General features: G+C 33.3%; 1 protein-coding gene across 2 annotated transcripts; it reads right to left on the reverse strand.

The window, feature by feature from the left end:
• Positions 1 to 1541: 1541 nt before the first annotated feature.
• Positions 1542 to 21312, reverse strand: LOC148606553 (replication protein A 70 kDa DNA-binding subunit-like). Of its 2 annotated transcripts, none has more exons than XM_088544927.1 (18): positions 21178 to 21312; positions 18019 to 18066; positions 17459 to 17540; positions 14936 to 15044; positions 14527 to 14633; positions 13992 to 14069; positions 13083 to 13133; positions 11741 to 11843; positions 11196 to 11367; positions 10477 to 10669; positions 9062 to 9201; positions 8584 to 8653; positions 8046 to 8195; positions 7234 to 7364; positions 5343 to 5456; positions 4493 to 4600; positions 3613 to 3699; positions 1542 to 2418 (listed from the first exon to the last, which is right to left on the reverse strand). In XM_088544927.1, the coding sequence occupies exons 1-18, from the start codon at positions 21208 to 21210 to the stop codon at positions 2314 to 2316; spliced, it is 1881 nt and encodes a 626-aa protein (XP_088401053.1). In that variant the 5' UTR covers positions 21211 to 21312; the 3' UTR covers positions 1542 to 2313. The 2 variants fall into 2 exon arrangements, with proteins under 2 accessions (XP_088401053.1, XP_088401052.1); XM_088544926.1 differs by having other exon boundaries at positions 13992 to 14072.
• Between the last annotated feature and the right edge of the window lie 18 nt (positions 21313 to 21330).

Raw genomic sequence — 21330 nt, forward strand, 5'->3', positions numbered from 1 at the left:
CCACGCTGGAGCCTGAATCGCTCACCTGGTTAATTTTTTACCTTTCAAGGTGTCCGAAAATTTTGGCTCCAGGAAGACTTTGGTTGGACTTATCATAAGGATCAGGGGCGGGTCCAGGTAAGGGCGTAATGGGCGTACGCCCCCCCCCTTTAAAAAAAAAAAAAAACTATCGTTATAATCTGCTAGTATTGTATTGAATGATGGCAATTTATCATATTCATTAATTAAACACATACTCTGATTTCTTTTTATACTGATTCCCCAATTTGATGGGTCATCATCAACCGTAAAATTTCGTTTCTCGGAGTCCGGCGTGTTCGACTCTGCGATTAGTATCCATTGTTGTTGATGTGATAAAGAATTCGCAAAGATATCGATGTCAAAAACAAAACGTCAAAAGACCTTAAAATCGTATCAAGGTGTCTTGGACACCTTTTTTAAACAACCAAAACGGTAAGTAAATCAGTATAATACATGAATTTTGGTTGTTTTGTGTGACACTAACTCGGCATAAAAAATGTCACACCCTGACACTTTAACTATAAAATATACATGCTCCAAGTCAGGAACCGTTACATTAGTGCAATTCTCTATTATTTTATGTTTTTAAGCCAAAAAAGGTTCAAAAATTTTTTTATTCTACGCCCCCCCTTTCAAATATCCTGGACACGCCCCTGATGATCATTTCAACAATTGAGTTTCATTCCATCTATTATAGTTAAAAAGATATTGGCTGAAAACTGCTAAAAAATAATTATTTGCTTTCAAGGGCAGTAACTCTCAACAAGGAGTCGTCCGAAAACTTTGATTCCCACAAACTTTTGTTGGCCTTATCATTAGGATCATTTCAGCAACAGAAAGTTTCATTTATACTATCAGTTTTCAAGACACTAGCTCAAAAATTGTAAAAAAAGTTTTTTTTCTTTTCAATAGCAATAACTCTTACATGGAATCATCAGACAACTTTGATCCCTGGAGACTTTTGTGGGCCTTATAATAAGGATCATTTCAGCAATTGAAAGAATCAGGCTAAACCTAACGGTTTTGGAGATACATGTACATGAGAAAAACTAGACTGACCCCTTTTATTATATTTTTTAGTAACAGTAGCCATGTTCTTGACGAATCAAAAATCCTCACATCAGTTCTATACAGGATACCCCAAGGAACATTCTTACCTAGTTTGATTTAAATTGGTCAAATAGTGTCAGAGACTAGAAAAACTGTCAACGACGACGGACACCAAGTGATGGCAATAGTTTTTTTTATGATTATGTGTTAACACACCTTAGGCTTCAGACAGAATGAATGTGGCCACATTCCTCAAGAATATATACAAACCTTTTTATTGGATCAAAATCGACTTCAGTAGTTCAATATTCAAAATAATTACCTTGTGGTACAATTATACTCACATTATTGTCTAAGGCCTCCTAAGGTTGAATCATTGTTTGCATAACTATATAGACACTTTCAAATGTAGAATATATACTACAGTTAATTGGTACCAATAAATAAGACAACAAAAATAAACAGTAAAACAATTTTCACAGCACTTTATTTTTAAGAGGCAAGTATGTACACACATTATGTACCTGGTTTAACTAACACAAAAGTTAAAGACCTTGTAAGCTTCTATGATAGTCATTGGTATTCACCAGATTGGTTAATGCCCTAAGAGTGAATGAGGAGTAATTCTTGGCATAATCAAGAATCAAGTACATTATTTACACCAAACTACGTATCATTGTTGTGTTCCTTTTTTTCTTTGTAAGGCAAATTAACAAATATGTAATAAACAATCAGCATCCGGTTTTCAATACCAATCATCTTTCTACTCAAATTCCCTACAAAGAAAGTACTTATAAGTAAACAGCAGAGGGAATTTTATGGGCATAAGCTAGGGGGATGGGGTGGGGTGAAGAAATTTATTAAAAGGGGGTTTGCAACTGGACCCTTGACCTGCCAGTTGTAAAAAAAAAATATAGAAAGGAACAGCAAAAGTCACAAAATAACCAGGATGTAGCAGACATGCAAAATGATATCCAATACTACATGTAATATGACTGAAATGAGACTGAAGATTATTTCAACTAGTTTCTATTTTTAGTCTATTAGCATTTATTCACCAATATTCTAAAGACTCCCTGTCTTTAACCTGTACACAGCACTAATGTATCTTCCACCTGTAACAAGTAATAATTTGCCTTATAGACCTAATTTGTACAATAATCTTTGTTTTTCAATTTTCTCATATCACATTAATCATACATAACATGATCATGATTACTAATAAATAAAAATATCAGTCACTCATGACGTCTGCAGCTTTTGTATTTCTTCTATCAATCTTTGGCTCTGCTCGGCCCAGTCAAGAGGAGTGGCATTTACACAGATTGTTTTCAATCGACTCTCATCCTGAATAGAAATACAAATCTGTTATGTGACACAACAGTGTAATGCATTCAGAGGTAAAATTATGAATTACCTTACATGGTTGTTGAATTAACTACATGTAAAACATCAATATACCTAGACCTACATGTAGTTACACTAAAGTTTTAACCTCCATTACTTTGTAAAATACCATGCCAAATTCAAGGAATATCAGAATGAAAGCACATGTAATGGAGATCATGATTTCACTTGTCAAGTTATTGATTTCTCTACATGTATTACAACAAACTGTATATTACATGCTCCTCCATCATTACTAAGCTCAGACTTGTTTATGCTTCCAGTCTTTGCCATATTAATTTCTAACAACAAGCCTGAGCTCAAAATTTGGTGGTCAATCAGCCGGCTGTCCTTCAAAATTGTCAACCGGCAGACTGTCCGACTAGTGGTCAATCAGCAGACTGTCCTTCAAAATTGTCAACCAGCAGACTGTCCAACAAGTGGTCAATCAGCAGGCTGTCCAACTGGTGGTCAATCAGCAGACTGTCCATCTTGTGGTCAATCAGCAGGCTGTCCGACTGGTTGTCAATTTCGAAGATGGTGCTACTTGATGACTATATTTTTGACCATGTTTTATGAAAATAATCTGTTAAATCCTAAATTTGTTGTGTGATTTAAGCATTGGTAAAATGAAGCAATTCACATTCCATAGATAATAATTCAGTCAATATTTACAGAAAATACAAAGAATCTGTGAAAGTAAACTCATACCTGTTAACCTTTGGAACAGTTTATGTGGGATATCTCCCCAATTGACACTGTCTTGTGTAGGAATTTTTGCCCATTGACTGTGTCAAATGGGAGACTTTTATGTTAAATTGAATTTATTTATTATTTTCCACACAAAACAAAGACCTACAAAAAATCTTTTGGTGGGAGATTCTTATTTTTCCTTTTAGTGGGAATCTCGCCCAAAAGTGTCATAAAAGTCTCCCATTTGACAGGTAGTTAAGCACTTGTGGAAACTTAAACAGCCAGACTGACAATACAGCAAGGAAAGGTTGTTCCAGGCATTCCTTGTCCTCTAATAGGGGGTTATGAAAAATATTTTCACACTACTTTCAAAGATACATAGGAAATGTGTGATTAGTCAAAATTTGAATTGCCAAAGGAAACACTCAATTTAAGATTTGTTAATGAAACCATGGAACTTACATTATAGGTCTCCACTTTAGCTCTCAGTCTAAAAATATACGACTTGAACATTGCATCCTGGAAACACTGGTCATATGCAGCTTCATTCTGAAAGGGAAAGGTAAAATCACACACAATTAAAGATGCTGCTAAACCAAAATGTTTACGTTTAAATAACATACCGTATTCTTCCATGTATACCACAACTTTTTTCCAACTTTTTCTTTGTTCCAGGACGGGAGTGCATGGTATACACCAAAACAATGAGTTTCTAGATTTTTTTTTCTGGAGACATAAATTTCAGGTCCATAATTTTCGGGAATCAGAACCGAAGTTGTTAACTAAAGACAACATCAAGCCATTTAGTATTTTTGAGAACAGTTTTATGTGAAATAAACAAAGTTTTACTGCTATTTAATAGTTGTTTTATCTATTAATGCTGTTTCCTTGCATTCCATAGTTAGTACGAAAAACCACGACTTGCTTCTTATTGTTCTCTCAATGGTCTTCTGTTGGTGATTTTTCCTCACTTCCCAGAGCGCATTTTACATGGACACTTACTTTTTTCATCGATCTCCCTTGCCAAGAAGGGGGTGCGAGGAATACATGGATGCATGTAATACACAGAAGAATATAGTATTCACATTTTTAAAACTAAGTTTAAAAGCAGTGAAAATAAATTATTTAAGTTTGTTGATGTTTAAAACAGTTTTTCCAAAACAAACCCCTTAATTTTCAGCCTTACTGACCGTTCAATTTATATAGTCTTTTCTTTGAATTAAAATTAGATTATTTTCTAGACAGAACTTTAATTCTTTATTTCAAAGCAGAATTACTTAAAAAAACATCATCTGAAGTTAATTTAAACTGTAACCTATGCAAATGTAAACAATGAACTTACAGTCTCTTTCAGATCTCCAAGTTCATCAGCCGTCTTGCCCAGTATCAGTTCAGCAGATTCCTGGAAGCATGTTACCCATTGGTTTTCTGAGAAGTCAGCAAGGTTAGCCTGAAATGGAAATAACCATAGAGAATTTTTCTTTATTTTTTCTTCAAAAAGAAAACCTGACCTCTGAAGCAAAACAATAACAGAATGAGTCTTCTGTTCTTACACTGATTTCACATGTATTTCTGGTCTACTCTTATTTTTGCATACAAGGATTTTTTCAAATAATTTTTAGTGCTTCTAGTTTTCCATCTTGTCCAAGATTTACATTTAAAACTAGTAATATTCAACTGAGGCAGTTAAGTGGGATGAAAGATTGTTGAAAATAAAACCAACGACATGAGTACATTGCAAGAGGCAAATAGCAATGAACATTATGTGTGATCATTACACATTTCAGGGGTTCATACACTGTATGTACTTCCAAGGATGAAAGGTCCTGTATTTTTTTGCATCCTAAATAAAAGGTCCAAAATAGTAGTAAACAAAAAGTATAGTAGGCCCAGGACCTTGATAAACGAAGTCGGCAAACAAGAATTAGAAAATGGAATTATCAATTACTGACAAATATTTAACTACAAAATTTTACTGCATGTAATATAATGTCATCCGAGGTTCCAAGGCTATTTAAAATGAAAACCAAGGACAAAATAGGGCATTTCTTTTTTCTATTTTATACCCCCAACAGTATACAGGGAGCTTTTTTACATTATACATCTCATGACAGACAAAAGATGATAGGGACCTGAGAATCAAGAAATTAACTTTTTATGGTCTAAGCATGCAATTTTCAGTTGATACTTACTGATAGGATCATTCTCCACTTGAAGTTGGGAACCTCATGGGCACACTTCTCACATCTAAACATCCCATTGCCCTGATCTATCAACTTCTTATTACAAGACTCTTTTGGACAAGCCTGCAATTAATATTAAGAAATAAACAATGGTTTCGAGTCAAAACCCTTTGATTTTGCTCTGGAGTTCACGTTTTATACATTTAAGACGAGTGATCTGTTTATGTAATATTTTTGTGAAAATGATCAATAAAATCCTGAATGTTTTTTTTTTTTTTTCAGTATAGGTTTTATGAAGAGATTTTCACAATCCAGGGTTCAGCACTAACAGTAGTCCGGTAGTCCCCTGCCTATACATATTTCCTTTGAGAGTGGACTTACTTTGAAATTTTAATTGGTAGTCCTTACGACTACCTAAATTAATTCTGAAAATTTGGCTGAATTGGAAAATAAGATTCAGGACTATCTTATTTATCTATCAGAGAGTCCTTCTGGCTACGTAGTGTAGAAACTGTCAAACCCTGCATTCTGCTCATTGTTATTGCAGACAAAATCAGAAAAACTATAGTCAATAAGGTTAACCAGCTTATGGTGAAACCTATCTAATCAGTACCCTTAATAATTTGGAAACCTGTGCAAACCAGACACATTCTGAAGTCAATTCATTTCAATTTCAGTAGGTTTTGAACCTGAGTTAACTAAACACCTGTCTCAACCAAACAAGAAAGAGGTTTAGACAGGTTTCACTGTCGTATCAAATCAAATATTTAAATATGTTCACATCAATCTCATGTAAGCATCAAAGTAACTTAGACTGATTTCATTCTGTTCCAATGGAAAGCTTAAAAGGCTTGAAATTTTACACAATACAAACACAACAGTATATAACCAGTATTATGGATGAAGCACTTCAAGAAACTATTTTTTACAGTTTACATGTATTTCCTAGTGCCTTAAAAAAATAAACAGATGAGCATGAAAGCATGATACATCCATCTTCTTGCAAATAAAACATGTTTTGGCAACAACACCACGTTGCACAGGATGTCATGTTAACTTAAGTATATTCCGACTCATTCCTCATTCCCGCTCAATAGGAACTTATATAAGAGACTGACCATAATTGCTACCAACATGTTTTATAAGATACCAAATTTAAGCAAAAATTCTGATTAAGGGAGCAAAGATTTTTGCAATAAAAATTCTGCATGTCAATATATAATTAGAAAATTTCAAAGTTCTATAAAACAGAAAGCTGATAAAAGAGAAACAAAAATTATTACATGTTTCATTGTTAAAGGTATAATGTTTCTTTAAAAAGAATTCCTATATTGGTTCTTTTTATGAGCAAATCCACCAATACATGTATGAGAGGGTTGGAAGGCAGTTTTTTGTGACCAAACCACATATACATATTAAAAGATTAATGGACCCCCTGAATTCCCCCTATAGACCGCAAAATGTAAAAAAAAAACAAAAAACAAAAAAACAACTAACAAAAACACTTAACAAAGCACATCTTTTCTACAAAAAAAAATTTCAGCATCAAATCATCATGAAAAACTACACAGATCTTTAGATTAATATAGCTAACTAATGCATAATGTTTTCATTCAATAATCACCAATAGTTTTTGAGATACAATGCAACATGAAAATAAACCATACATTCAAGTTACAAAGTCCAGTAACTCAAAAAAAAAGTCTTAATCATTTTTTCACCAAAAAGTATACAGAACTTTTGACCATCATAAGAAACAACTATATTACGTTTCATGAAATTTGGTGAAGTTCTCAAGTTACGATGCAACATGTTTATGATGGACAGATAGATGCCGGACAATTGTATACCATAATACATCCCAACAAAATTTAGTCTACCATTTCAAAATAATGCTTACTTTATACATGGAGTTTTCTTTCCGCATGAATATAACAGTTGCTTTACTGGTGAAGTAATCAGCCTTTTCTCCCTGACCAATGCTATTATCATTTTTAATTTCAGCAAAGCACTTCCAGTTAGTGGACGAACCTATTAAAAAGAATAATAAAGTAAAAGGAATAATTAAGTAAAGTAATTTAAATAACATTTCCCTTACAATATACATGATATAGTAATTATTAAGTGCTAAAGTTTTATGCTATAATCATCAATAGTTATTGAGACACAGCTCAACTTGAAAATACACCCCATATTCAAGTTACAAAGTCCAGTAACTCGAAAAGTTTTAAGCTATTTTTCCAGATTTTTAAAGTGCTACATAGAGGCTACAGTCCAAACGAAGGCATGTCACCCCACTGGAAACATAATTCACATCCTGAGACATCAAGTCCCCATTTTAGCTCTTATATGTTGAATAACGGTAATTAACAGAGAAGCAGTCAATTTCAATTCTAATATCCTTGGCGTGACTCAGCTGCAAATCAAACCAATGACTTTCAGTACTTGTGATGAGTCATCAACACAGAGGCGGTCCCTAGTATATGATAAGACAATGTGGCATGCATTATGTGTGATCCCTTTTGCTATTTGTAACTTAAATTTTATAAATCTGACCCTTCTTTTCCTTCATTCCAAAAATTACCTCCTCATTACCCAGTAAGTCTTGAAATCTATATTCAGTCCCTCCATCCACATTAAATCTTCCAATCAAAGATTATTTCAACCTCCTCTGTCCCTCCCTCCATATCATAACATCCAATGACAACTTACCTCCACCTCCACTACCTCCTCCTTCACTCCTGTATGTCTGGAAGTCCACACTCTGTCCCTCACGATCATACCATCCCTTTAACAGGTGGGCTTCTCTAATATCAGGATTGATTAACAACTGGCTCTGAGCCAACACAGAGGCTGAACGACCTACAGAAAATTTGACCAAATTACTGCACACAAGTTTAAAACATATACTGTGAAAGTACTTTAATCATTGATACCTATTTTTACGGATAAGGGAAGAAACACAAGTTCTTGGTTTTGAGGTATTCAGTATACACATCAATGGGATTCTCCTTTTCATTGGAAACCTATTTCGTGGTTTGGCCACAAAAACCACGAAAATTGGTACCACATGAACAATAGTACTTTCAAAGTAACATAATTTGAATATTCAACTCCTGTATTGGATCAAAAACATGCATGTCAAACATGTATTTGTAGTCTTTAAATTTGTAATTCATGTTCTTGGATCTAAAAAAAGCAAAATTCCACATTAAAGCAAAGAAAAGAACAATTGCTTTTGGCAACTTACCCCCATAATCTGACAACTTGGCTCCTTTTACTGCCAATACTGGGTTTCCTGATCCTTCAAATGTTTCTGCCTGTAATACATATAGTATAAAGACCACTACAGTATTGGCCCTAATACCAAGAGTACAGGGTTTATCAAACAGTTCATGTGTTCAAGATGAAACCCTTAACAACTTAACCTATCCCTTGGAAGTGAAAAAAAAACCACTTCTTCAGACTAACTAAAAAATGGATCATCATGCAAGTTAAAATTATCTACATTTTTTAGTGCTTTTTATGTCTTTCCTTTCAATCTTACTATTTATATTTGTATTGTAAACTACAAAACAACTTTCATTTTAAAAAAAAAAGACAAGTTTGTGACCTCAAATGGATACAAATTTAAAAAAAAAAACCCACCAAAATCTGGCTTTATATGCCACCCATTTCCCAGGTCTTTCATGGACAGAATCTTCATTACTTTAATCGTGCTAACTTACATCACTGCCCCAGAGAGTAAGATTGACAACCATGCCAGATTGATCACACAGCTGGATCTCTCTCTTGGTTATCTCTTTCTGACTCTGTTTCCCTATCACAGTCCCAACTTCTCCACAGGTCTTTACAACACCTATCAAATCTGTAATGAAAAAAAGTTAAAGTAACAAAATAAAATAGTTCTTTCAAAACATCCATTTGAGAAATCAATTACATTTTAAGTACCAGTCCATATGAAATTCAGACACAACCAAAAGCACATCATACAATCATCTCCCACTAAAATCAACCAAATTAAAGCAAATTAAGAACAAAAACTCTTGCAAAGTGCTAATTTCACTACAATCTATATAAATTTTATCTGGAAAGCACAACAACCAAATGAAAAACTAAGACTGGTCATGTGATTAGTAACTGTTTCTAAACAAGAAATAAAGCAGACTTTGGTGGGTTTTTGACATCCATGAATTACCTTATGTCTGATTTTTATAAAGACTGCTACTTAAACAGTGATATATCAATTTGATTGATTGGTTTATCAAGTGTGGTTTAATATTGTGTGCAGGTACATGTTCTTGAAGTAACTTCATACATTTCTGAATGTTGATTGAGCATGATTTTACACTGTGTGCAGTTAAATGTACTTAATACATTTCTGAAGATTGATCGAGTGTGGTTTACTTCAATATTATGTGCAGATGCATGTACTTTATAGATTTCTGAATGTCAGAGCTTAATTAAACTGCTTTTACTTGTCCGATTGTCTGATTGATTGTTGGGGTTTAACGTCCGGGCAGCAATATTTCAGCTATATTCAGACAATGAACATGAAATGATGATGAAATGAAAAAGGGATGGGACACAAGGATAATAGGGTTGAAAACTTTTTAATTGCCACTAGAAAAAGGGACGGATGGGTAAAGTCGGGCAATTTAGCCTCCTGTGGCGGAGCGCGAAGGTTCCTACTCCTATCGAATACCACAGCAGGTTTCTTTAACGTGCAAGGAACATGACATCTTTCCCAAAATGGTGCACCACTATGGTTTGTGGTCAGGTTTTCCGTACTATATCCTGACCCCAGCAAGTAACACGCCAGGGGTACCCCATTCCACCACCTGGGGCACACATCCCAGTTATTCTGTAAGCAAAAGCCTAGCCCCCTAGCTATGTTTCTGAGCCCTATTTAGTCGCCTTTTACAACAAGCTTAGCGCTGCTGCAGGCCTATTCTTTTAACACCCGAACATGCACGGGGCTCTGACATGCTGAGCTTGATTTTTGATGTGTTTGTTCCAATAAGCAACACCCCTCAGGTAAGCATTACATACCACTGGAATGTATTATTCTGTCTCCATACAATTCAGTTATCACTCTAGATTTATCTCCAATATAGTGTATTACATGTATATATTAACCTACCAATATTTGTCCCAGCAGGTTTGTGTTCAAGTTCATTAATCTTTGTGAATTCAAATTTGACAGTTGGAAGGTCAACATCCTCTGTACAGAGTTCCACAGTTGTATCATTGTTAAATGTCATTTCATAATCGTTATTCAAAGTATTATACTGTTTGTTAGCTGTCTTAAGGGTTCCTCTACTGATAAAAAACACCTAAAAGGTAAACAATAAATTCAGTGTAACTCCACGCCAGAATCATGCAGAAAATGGTAATTAATACAAAATTATTACGCCTGGAAATAAGTAGAAACATAAGACAAATTTACAACAATGAAAATTTCAGTAAAAATTGTTTTGAAAGACATTAGCAGCTAAATTTCAATTGGTTTCTTAGTGTCCCTATTATGGCTTTGTCTTGATGTTTCACATTCACAATAACCCAGTGGTAGGACAAATGAAAACATTGGTGACAAGAACAATACCCCTGAAATTATAATTTGCATAAATTTTATGAAAATTCTAGGTCAGCTGGAGAAAATAGTGTCACAGGGTACAAAATTACATTTATTTCATCATAGACATACAGCAAATGTTCATGAAATTACGTTGAATGTATATTAAATTACTGGAATTTAGTAGAGACCTGCCTGTTTTTTCCAAAACAATGTCTATGGATCTACCATAAATTTCAAAGATCAGTAAGGCTTCCTTAGAGACACACATTTCTTAAATGCCTAACCTTATTAACTTCAAGCATTTCATAGAATTTGTCAACAGTTTCATTGAATCCTGTAGCTTTTATTTCTCCAGACTCATCAATTAAATTGACACTGAAGAGCTTTCCTTCACCTCTGGAGTTACTCCATGTTCTGATTCCAGATTTCTGTGTTACTCGAGCCCTGATACGCCATCTTTAAGGGAAAAAAAAAATAAAGAGCCTTGCTTACTAAACACATAATATGTTCTGTCTTCCCAATATCAGTTAACAATACTGAAAACATTTGTAACACATAGAGAGAAAGAGACAAAAATAGCTTTCTTTCAAACAGACAAACTATTCAAAATTTACCATACTATGTTTTCATAAAATCCCAATGCATTTGATACAGATCACAGATCTGCCATGTTTAAATAAGAGTGTAGTAATATAGCATTTTTCAAAAATTCTGTTTATTTATTAATTTTGTGACGAATACTTTAAATTTTTCATGAAGAAATCCAGGCCAATTTAAATCATCAATGGAACTAGTAACACTATGTCAGGAATAAAGGTGGTCACATTACCTATTTTGGTAAGGTGTAAGACTTCCAATACTGTGAACTCGAGTACTTCCAGGGGTCCCGGGTGTGCTTGGCTTTTTTGAATAATTAGATCCTTGTTGGTTTCCTGAAAGGCATGTAAAAATTGAATACTATATGCATTTTCAATTAAAGAATCTTAGTGAGCGCGCTCACATACCCCACACGTCCCCATGAAGGATACTAAAGTAAATTTTTTCATAAGAGAAATACATGTAGAAGAACCCGGACAAACAAGAGGCTCCCAGGAGCCTGAATGACTCACCTGGTTAAAGTTTGTCTTTCAAGAGCAATAAATTTAACAATTGTCCAACCATTTTGACTCAACAAGACTTTAGTAGGACTATCTTAAGGATCATTTCAGTAATAGAAAGTTTCTTTCGATCTATTAAAGTTCTCAAGATATTGGCTGAAAATTGTAAAAAAGGTCCTTTTTCATCTTTCAAGGGCAATCACTCTTACAAGGAATCGCCTGACAACTTTGATCCCTGAAGACTTTTGAGAGTCATTTCAGCAACTGAAATAATTTATGCTAAACCTAAAGGTTTTGGAGATATATGCAAAAAAGACACAGTCTGACCCCTATGTTCTATTTTAAGTAATGGTGGCCATGTTCTTCAACGGGTCAAAGATCACCACATCAGTTCTATGTAGGATACCCCACGGAACAAACATACCAAGTCTGGTTCCAATTGGTAAAATAGTAGTCTTCAGAGAAGATTTTTGAAAGAAATAACATTACAAATAGAAAAAAATGTCTAAAAAGGGCAATAACTCCAACATGGCTTAACAGATTAAAATGAAAATTTGACCAGACAGATCTCATCATGCTTAACACTTTTACCCCATGTCAGAATGTGATTAAACCTAAAGGTTTTGGAGAAATATGTGAAAAACTACTGTCTGTCCCAAATGTTCTATTTTTAGAAACAGCAGCCATGTTTTTAACAGATTATAAATCCCCAGATCAGTTCTATGCAGGATACAAACATTCATACCAAGTTTGGTTCCAATTGGTCAAATAGTGTCAGAGTAGAAGAGTTTTGAAATATTGTTAACGACGACGGATGCCAAGTGATGGCAATAGCTCACATGGCCTTTGGCAAGATGAGCTAAAAATGATGGAAGGACAGAGTGATCACTATAGGGCTACTCCCACTCTCATGGCAGGGCTTTATCCATTCTTTTATTAGAAAAACACCCATAATAAATTACTGTTAAATTTCAATTTGCTAAAAAATTCTTGCCATATTAAAAATAAAAATATGTGTAAGCTTTCAACCCAAAAATCAACCCATGCCTGGTTCTAAGTTATTCCAAATCTTACCTTGTCTGAAGTTGTTCTGTGGAGGCTTATTACCATATGCTGACACTGGACCTGTAAATGGAAAGATAGACATACAAGTTTTTAAATAACTTTACTCCAAAGTTTCTCCAGATTTATATTTCTTTCGTTCTGAACTGATGTCTTTCCACTTAATTTCTATTCAATCTCATGTTTAAGGGAAGACCAATGCAGTGAACAACACATTGCAGCATACAATATATGCTTTTTTTGGAATGTCATGATAATAATGTAATTAACTGTTCACAAAAGAATACTCAAATGTTAATTAGACTTGTAAACCTGCAACAGGGACGATTTTAGGAGGCCTACAAACATAGCGGAAATTGGCAAAATTGGAAGTAAATGTACAACAAAAAAAGAATTGTAACAGTAAAATATGGATTCAAAATAGCAGAATTATGCTAAAAAGCGAGAAAAAAAAAATCATCCCTATTGTAAGTACTGGGAAGCTTGAGACGACAAGAAAATTTCAAAGCAACCATTTCTTTATTTTTTAAAGCCAAACTTTCTCAATAATTTTTATCTCCAACAACATTTAAAACCACTAGAAAGTTGAACAAGGGAGTATGGGAACATGGAAAATTCATCATTCTTCTATTGTCAAAGAATAAGTAAAACTCTGTAAGGCCACTCTTTATCATCAAGGACATTAAATTTCAAAAAATATTTTAGATTTTCAACATTTTCATCTATGAAACACCAATCAAATACCATCTTATAGGCATAAATATATATATATATATATATAAAAATTTTTTTTTATAATTCTGACATATGCAGCTTCTCAAAAGCCCTTTAGGATTACTTTTCTTAAAAAAAAAAACAAAAAAAAAACAAAAAAAAACCCAACTATTAGCAGCAAATGTCTGAATTATGAGCATGATTTACCATTAGTCTTTGACTGCTCAGCTTTGACAGGAGATACACGAGCTGGCTGATTTACATTCCCATTTGGCTGGGCAGCATCTGCTAGTATAAATACAATTTGTAGTTAAACAATATTCTGATATTTTATGGTAATTGTAATTACCAAGTGATTCATTTTCCCTAATTTTGCGAGTATAAAAATAAACTGTTAATAGGTATCTTTTTTTATGGAATATATCTGAGAAATTGTGCATGTCACAAAACTGAATAGTGGTATCAGGCAGTGGTATATGTAAGGCAAGACTGCCAAAATAAATGTCTATTCAGATCAAAATATGTATTTCAAAAAGTGTAAAGATCAGTCAAGCACTCATGATGTCAGATGGTTACCATCAAGTGCGGTACATACTGTACTTCGTCTATGTGCGGTACTACAGAATTCTCAATACGCAGCAAAACTTAACTGACATCAAGAAACATGAAAATAGATTCATTTATAGTAATCACTGGTGTATTAGCATTGAATTATATTTGCTATGTACACTGATGATCTCACTTTCATTTCGGGCTTCACCAGGTTTAAACTGCTGTGGATTTCCCAATCGTCGTGCAACATCTGATCCTCTGGCAACTACATGTAGATCCAGCAATATCAAAACTCGTCTGAAATAAAGAAATGCATAAAATCATTTCTTTTGGCTGTCCCCCTCCCTTGGTAACAAGATACTGTTATTTTGGAATAAAATTTGTATTTTTTTGTTACATACATATATTGCTGAATTGTAAAAATTAAATGATCACAGCCCTATTTGAAAGTATAGAAAAAAATCTTTTAATGACAAAAATTTGATTGTGTTGAGAAATAAAACTATATACATGTAAATGAATTAAATCTTTATTAATGTACCTTCAATCTATAAAATTTGTACTTTATGACCTATGTAAATATTTATCTCAGCACTTACCTGTCACCTTGGATTGTATTACACAGGTATTTTTCTACCTGTACAACAGACAGGTTGTCCATTTCACCTGAGTCCATTAAGTGGTTAAGCTGTGTAGCCAACATGGCATCTGAATAAAATTTAGAGGAATTAAAATCAGTCATTTAATTTGATTAATAATTTTCTATAGATGAATGTGAAACAAGTCTTTTTTTTTTTCGAACTGAATGTTGAAACGTTAGACTTTACCTAAGAAAAACTGCAACATGTGTTTCCATATGTTTTAAAAGATGTAAGTTTTAACAGTGTTTTTGTGCTATCAAAGACTCATATGAAAACCACATTCTTTTCATACATGAAATTCTTTTGAAAGCTACTAACACTATGATTATTATTTAATTACTTTCCATGAATTAATTCCTTTTCAAAACATGAAAACATCAACATATGATGCATTTTTGATCTCTTCCAATAACAATTCAAACAAAAATGGCACCCGTTTGGAGAAAATAAATTGTAAAATATTTTGAAATCTATTGAATTATCAGTTACAAGCAAGTATTTGAATCAGCCTTTTGTTTCAAACATTGAAGACAGGATATGGAATGAACATTCTTCACTTCAGTTTACGATAATTCGAGTTTTACCGTTCACATTTCATTACGAAACGTGCAAATTTGTCGTGAGGGTTCTAATAAATTTTTAACATCATTATTTATACTCTTGGTCCACTTATATCAAGAGACTGGATATTTTAAGCAAGAAATCATTACGGATTAAGTGGGATCAGGAAAAAACAGAAAAAATGAAAATTCCAACAGAAGCCTGAAATTTTCTATTCCAGTGCTGCTAAAAAGGACAAAATCATTATGACAATGCAATGCAAGAAGCTTTACTTTGCTCAATCATATATTAATTTTGCTGTAATAAATTTGGTAAGAATAAGTATAGGTTGGAAATTCAATTTCATGAATATATGGTGCAGTCAATCACTCAGTCAGCAGACTGATTTCACAATGTCCAAAAATATTTAGTTACTTACATATATAGCTTCAAGAAAAAGTAACATCTATCTCAATCAAAGAAAATAAAAATATGAAATTGCTTGCTTATATTGTGTGCATGTAAGTAACATATAATATGATTTATAAAGCATTAGTAAATGAAACGTGCAGGGGTCACGCTGGGCTTCGCCAATGTCGCAATTTGCGATTTATTATTTTATCTGGCGACAAAAATAGCCAGTTGGTGATTTTCTTGACGTCTAGGGATTGTATATTAAAATTGACAGGAAGTCTATCAGCAATGGATATTCTCTCTAATTAAACAATTGTGTTGACACCTGGTCAGAGTTAATTGACCATGACCAATTTAAGACTGAAGGCAATTAAAGGTAGTTAGACCAGGCGACCGCGACTTACAATACCCTCATGGGAGGTGTCAATCTAATGTAAATATATTATTGAGCCAATCAAAGCTTTTATCATCTGGTCAAAGGTAAACACAATAAAGGCCATGTGCATGTGGCTATGTACAAGCTTCACAGCCTTGTTTAACCATGTAATACATTCAGAAACAGATTTACCTAATAACAGAATAAATTAAATCCAATTAAAAATGATTATCCCATCTGAAAGTGTCTAAACACTTCGAAATGAAAGAATTGATAAAGGAAAATGTATGACATTTGGTTACACTTTGCCATGTGACTTTTTTTGGCGGGAAAATTGGTAAACAAATAGAATGGGGATTCCCCAAATCTAATCAAGATATCACGATAATTAAACAGGGACACAATTAATGGTCCATGGTACAAAATGTAGTTTGCTAGAAATATGATCACTTGAAAAAAAGAACGAAGTTTGTTAAAAACATATGAAAAAAAAATCAAATTATACTGTAAGATAAATTAAGGACAAAGGTGAACAAAAATGTTTAAAAATTAGGGACTATATGAGAATAGTAATATAAAGTCCTTGATAGAAGTAAAATACCTGTTTCTGGAGTAGTACTTTATTATTTTATACATATGAAAGTGACAGACTAGAGCTAAAAACCTGCTTTGTACATGCATCTAGAGTAAAACTTGGGTACATGTATGTCATGAATGGAGAGGTTTTTCGATAACTCATCAGTGGACTTAATATTGTCATATTTTAAAAAAAAAAGTATAATTGTTTTTGGCACTCTTTGGCTCTAATTTCTGAAAATTGGCAACCCAAAATGGCAGCTGGCATTTTTTCTGGAGAGAGAATTTTAAAAGCCAGAGCAGCCCCTGACGTGTACACATTCACTTCTCCCTGTTTTTCTCAAGTAGCTTGAGCCCTGATAAATTAAATTGAAACAAGCCCTTTAAATGAATTGAATACAAATTAACTTAGGGAGTAACAAAAGACAAGACAGTGTGTCCTAAAATCATATAAATGTGGTAGAACACATGTATAAAAATGTCATAGAAAACCAATTGTTTTTGGGCTGGCAGAAAATAAAACTATTACTGTTTTTAGCCTTACATGAACCATTTTTATTTCCACAGATACTTACGCGAGTAACTGTGAAGTCCATCAGATAATAACAATCTGTATCTGTCGGCACTAGATCCCTGAGCTGTGATTTTCTTTGAACTCTAAAAATACAGATTTTACACATAATTTTACAGTTTTACAGAGACAGTTTATAAAAACATGAAAAACTTACATGTACACAACCATTAAATTAACTGTCGACTCTCAACTGGTCCTACAGGTGTGTTCATAACAAGTCTTTAGCATGGTTTTAGTTCAACAACATCAAATATTACCACTTATGCAATCCTACACTGTAACCTAGTTACATTTGTAAAATGATTTTAATTTCAATATTGAAAGAAATTTCAAGCAATGAAATACCCACAAACAAAAAAATGTTACATATATGTATAAATCATGATAATTATTGTACAACAGTTTTCATCAATTAATGACTGAATAAATGTTGAAAAAAATTAAAAAATTATGCTTTAAAAACTACAGCTCCCTCTTGAATAAAAGTATAACCAAATTTTACAACAATTTGATAACTAATGAAAACAGATAATATTATATTAACACAATTTATGTACTTACAATGATTTGTAAAACTGGCTTGTCAAACGTGTTACCACTAACAATAGCCTAGGAAAAAAATAAATCATTAATAATCAAATCATTCATGATAACACAGAAAATCCACGATAGTCTAGAAAATTGAAGGAAAGCAACACATGAGACTTGAAGGTAAATGTTGACTCAGCACAGAACAAACTTGAACATCTTTAGTCAGGTGCAGTGTATGTGATAATACAATTCTTGTTTTTATTTACTGTGATGCTAGGCCTTAACATCCTTATACATGCACAGGTTTGTCTATAGTCCAATGGAAATTTGTGCTGAAATTGAAGCCACAGTTGACCTATGGACCGAGACCATGTAAAATGGAGCAGGTCTACGATGAAATCGGCTGAATTTCCTTTGAGATCTACATAGTTCCATAACATAAAACCACGCATTTAATGTTTCTCATTCATGTTTTCATCGGATATTTTCATTTTTTTGTTTATAGTCAAAATGCAAGGTTTTATCATTGGACCTTAATTTCAAGGTGTAAAAATCAACTTTAAATTCTGACATTTTAAGAATATTTTTTCAACAAAACTATATAATTATAAGAAAAAGAAGTCAAATTTATCCCAACAAACCTTGTTTGGAAGATCATATTCCCAAATTAAAACACGAAGTGAACTAGCCTAGAAGCTGACATCTTGTTATGTAACGGTTGGCTGCATTTTCAGATTCATATGGTGGAACAAATTTTTATCATTCAAAGGTTTAAAGTTTTTTTTTTCCAAAAGCAATGATCACAAAAAATTATGAAAACCTTCATTTTTTAAATATTTTATTATACTACTTTTATACTCTCCACATGATTTTCAAATATATTTCATCTTTGACAAAATGATGTGTGAATAAATTTTCGATGCGCCATTAAAAATCCTAAATATTTGCTGATCGCTATTCGGAAATGTGCTTCTCGAGACTTATTGTTTCTAGTGTTTATAGAATCTCATATGTACTGATTTAAAAGCAAATTTCGATGTTTTTAATGGAATTTCTGCATCTGGTAATAAATTTATTTTACAGCCACATCTTTCAACTTTGTACTTCAATCATTCTTAAAAATTTTTATTTGATATTACGTTAAACAGTACTTGAACCAATACGTCCAACAAAAATTGCGATTGGGCATTGGTCACCGATCCGTCAAACCGACCTATCAAACCGGTAATTGCATCACGTGACCAGACAGTGGTCAATATATTTAAGTTTCCAGTGTTTTCTCTGTCAATTTTACAATAAATTTGAACATCAATCTATTCTTTTTTTACATTTGTTTTATTTGTAACGATTCATTCATCATTTTACATAACAAAAGATTGGTCACCAGTCATCGATCTGTCAGCGATCAATCAGTCAACGGTCATCGATCCGTCGAACTGTTGTGCGGATCGGTTCAGGGACTGTATTTAGACAAAAACAGCCCGCAGGTCATTTTGTCGGAACGTTACTCCAGTAAAATGGCATCCAATGATAAAACCTTGCAGTTTGACTTTAAACAAAAAACGAAAATATGAACAATTAACATAAAATTTGTGGTTTTATCAGGGATTTAGCCATGATTTTCAACCCATCAGTCACTTTTGCGTAAGACTAAATCTCAATACTGTTTTTTCTTTTCGCATCGCAAATTTATCAGCATGCATGTATATACATATACTTATAACAACTATACTATAAATAGTAACATGTTTATTTCTATTTCAGCACTGGTATATAAATAACAGATAATTCATATTAATAAAAAATATACAACATACAGTTTCTACATTTGCAACTATTCATGAATAAAAAATGCAAAAAAATACTTTGTTACTGTGTCATACATATCATGTGTGTAAAAAACTAAAAATTATATACAACAGCTACTATTGTTGGCATGTGTCTAAGAATGTAAAGCACTGTTTACTTGATCAGTAATGCATAAACCTCCTGTCCTTAGCCATGCACCACAAAGTGAAAGCCCTCTTAAAATCACTTAAAAGTCACTCCTTGCTCAAATTCTGGCTTCATGGATTTGGTCTGGACTGCCCGTTTATGATCAGCAGTGTTGATGTGCTTCTGTATATTATCTTTTAGGAATGCGTTGCTTCCGATAGAAAATGTATTGGTAAGTCCAGCATATTGGCAGTCACGGCAGTACATCGCCCCATCTTTGTAGTATATGCATGGAAATATCTTTGACCACTCTGGTTTAAATTTTGACTTTAATAGTCAATCGCTGTGACTCTTTGTAGTAGTTGGCTTATTTTTAGACTTTTGACCTTTAGGTACGTTGTCATGTAACGACAAACTAAAATAGTTTGTAATGGCGGACATAGTTGCGATTCGAACTGCGATTGAAAAATCCACACATCTTTCCATTTTAAATACATACGATGACACTTTGAGAACATGTCACAGCGCTCAACAAACAAATCATGATCGTTAATTAATTTGTTTGTCGGGATAATTAGCCTCAACCAGGTGATCAAGCAAGGTGTGATCAAAGGTGATGCAATCAAAACATTGATCATGATTGTTTATTGTAAAACCCTAACTGGCTTGGGAATAAAGTTGTCAATTATGGGGTCATGGGAACATCAGAGGCTTTTTTACCAATATTTTTTTTGGGTGCAGCGAAATATCAAATGACGAATCGTGCACGAGAAAAAATCACCACTTTCGAAAATGGCGAGCGCTAGCTAAATCACTGTTTTATGTCATAGAACTAAAATCTACAGTGCAGTCAACACAAAATTATGATGGGTCTATGTTGCCCAAAAAATAAGTTTCTAATACTGTAAAAGGCCAGTTAATTGACTTGTCTATTAAATGTTTTATTAGGCCTTAATCAAGTAAATCAGTTTGTTGCAGGCTTAATGTCACTGAATGGGTTAGGGTTCATTTCTTCGATTTGACTGAGGGACAATTTAACTTTAGTGGCTGTGAGTAAAATCACACTCTCTTTCTTAATAATATAAACAGCTGGTAAAACACACTTATTCAGATAATCTTTTATATCAAACTCACAAAAGGTATTTGGATATGTTACTTAGAGTGTAGAGTGCAATGAATATACCATAACAAGAGCTATGCGACTATGTCAATTAAATTTGTTAAACAAAAAGGGGCGTGCAACTTAGTTTCTACCTCAATGGCACCGTTTGTCAAATCAGTCGACATTTTGGTCAAGAAACAGCTGTTTTAAATTTCGATTTCACAATGAAAATATTTTTGCTGATTTCCCGCTAAATGATCACTTTATTACGCATGCGTTAAAAATTCACAAATATCCGGGAATAT

This window comes from Perna viridis, chromosome 9 (genome assembly GCF_037379345.1).
Source record: "Perna viridis isolate PV_CMFRI_1.1 ecotype Kerala chromosome 9, ASM3737934v1, whole genome shotgun sequence".
NCBI lineage: Eukaryota > Metazoa > Mollusca > Bivalvia > Mytilida > Mytilidae > Perna > Perna viridis.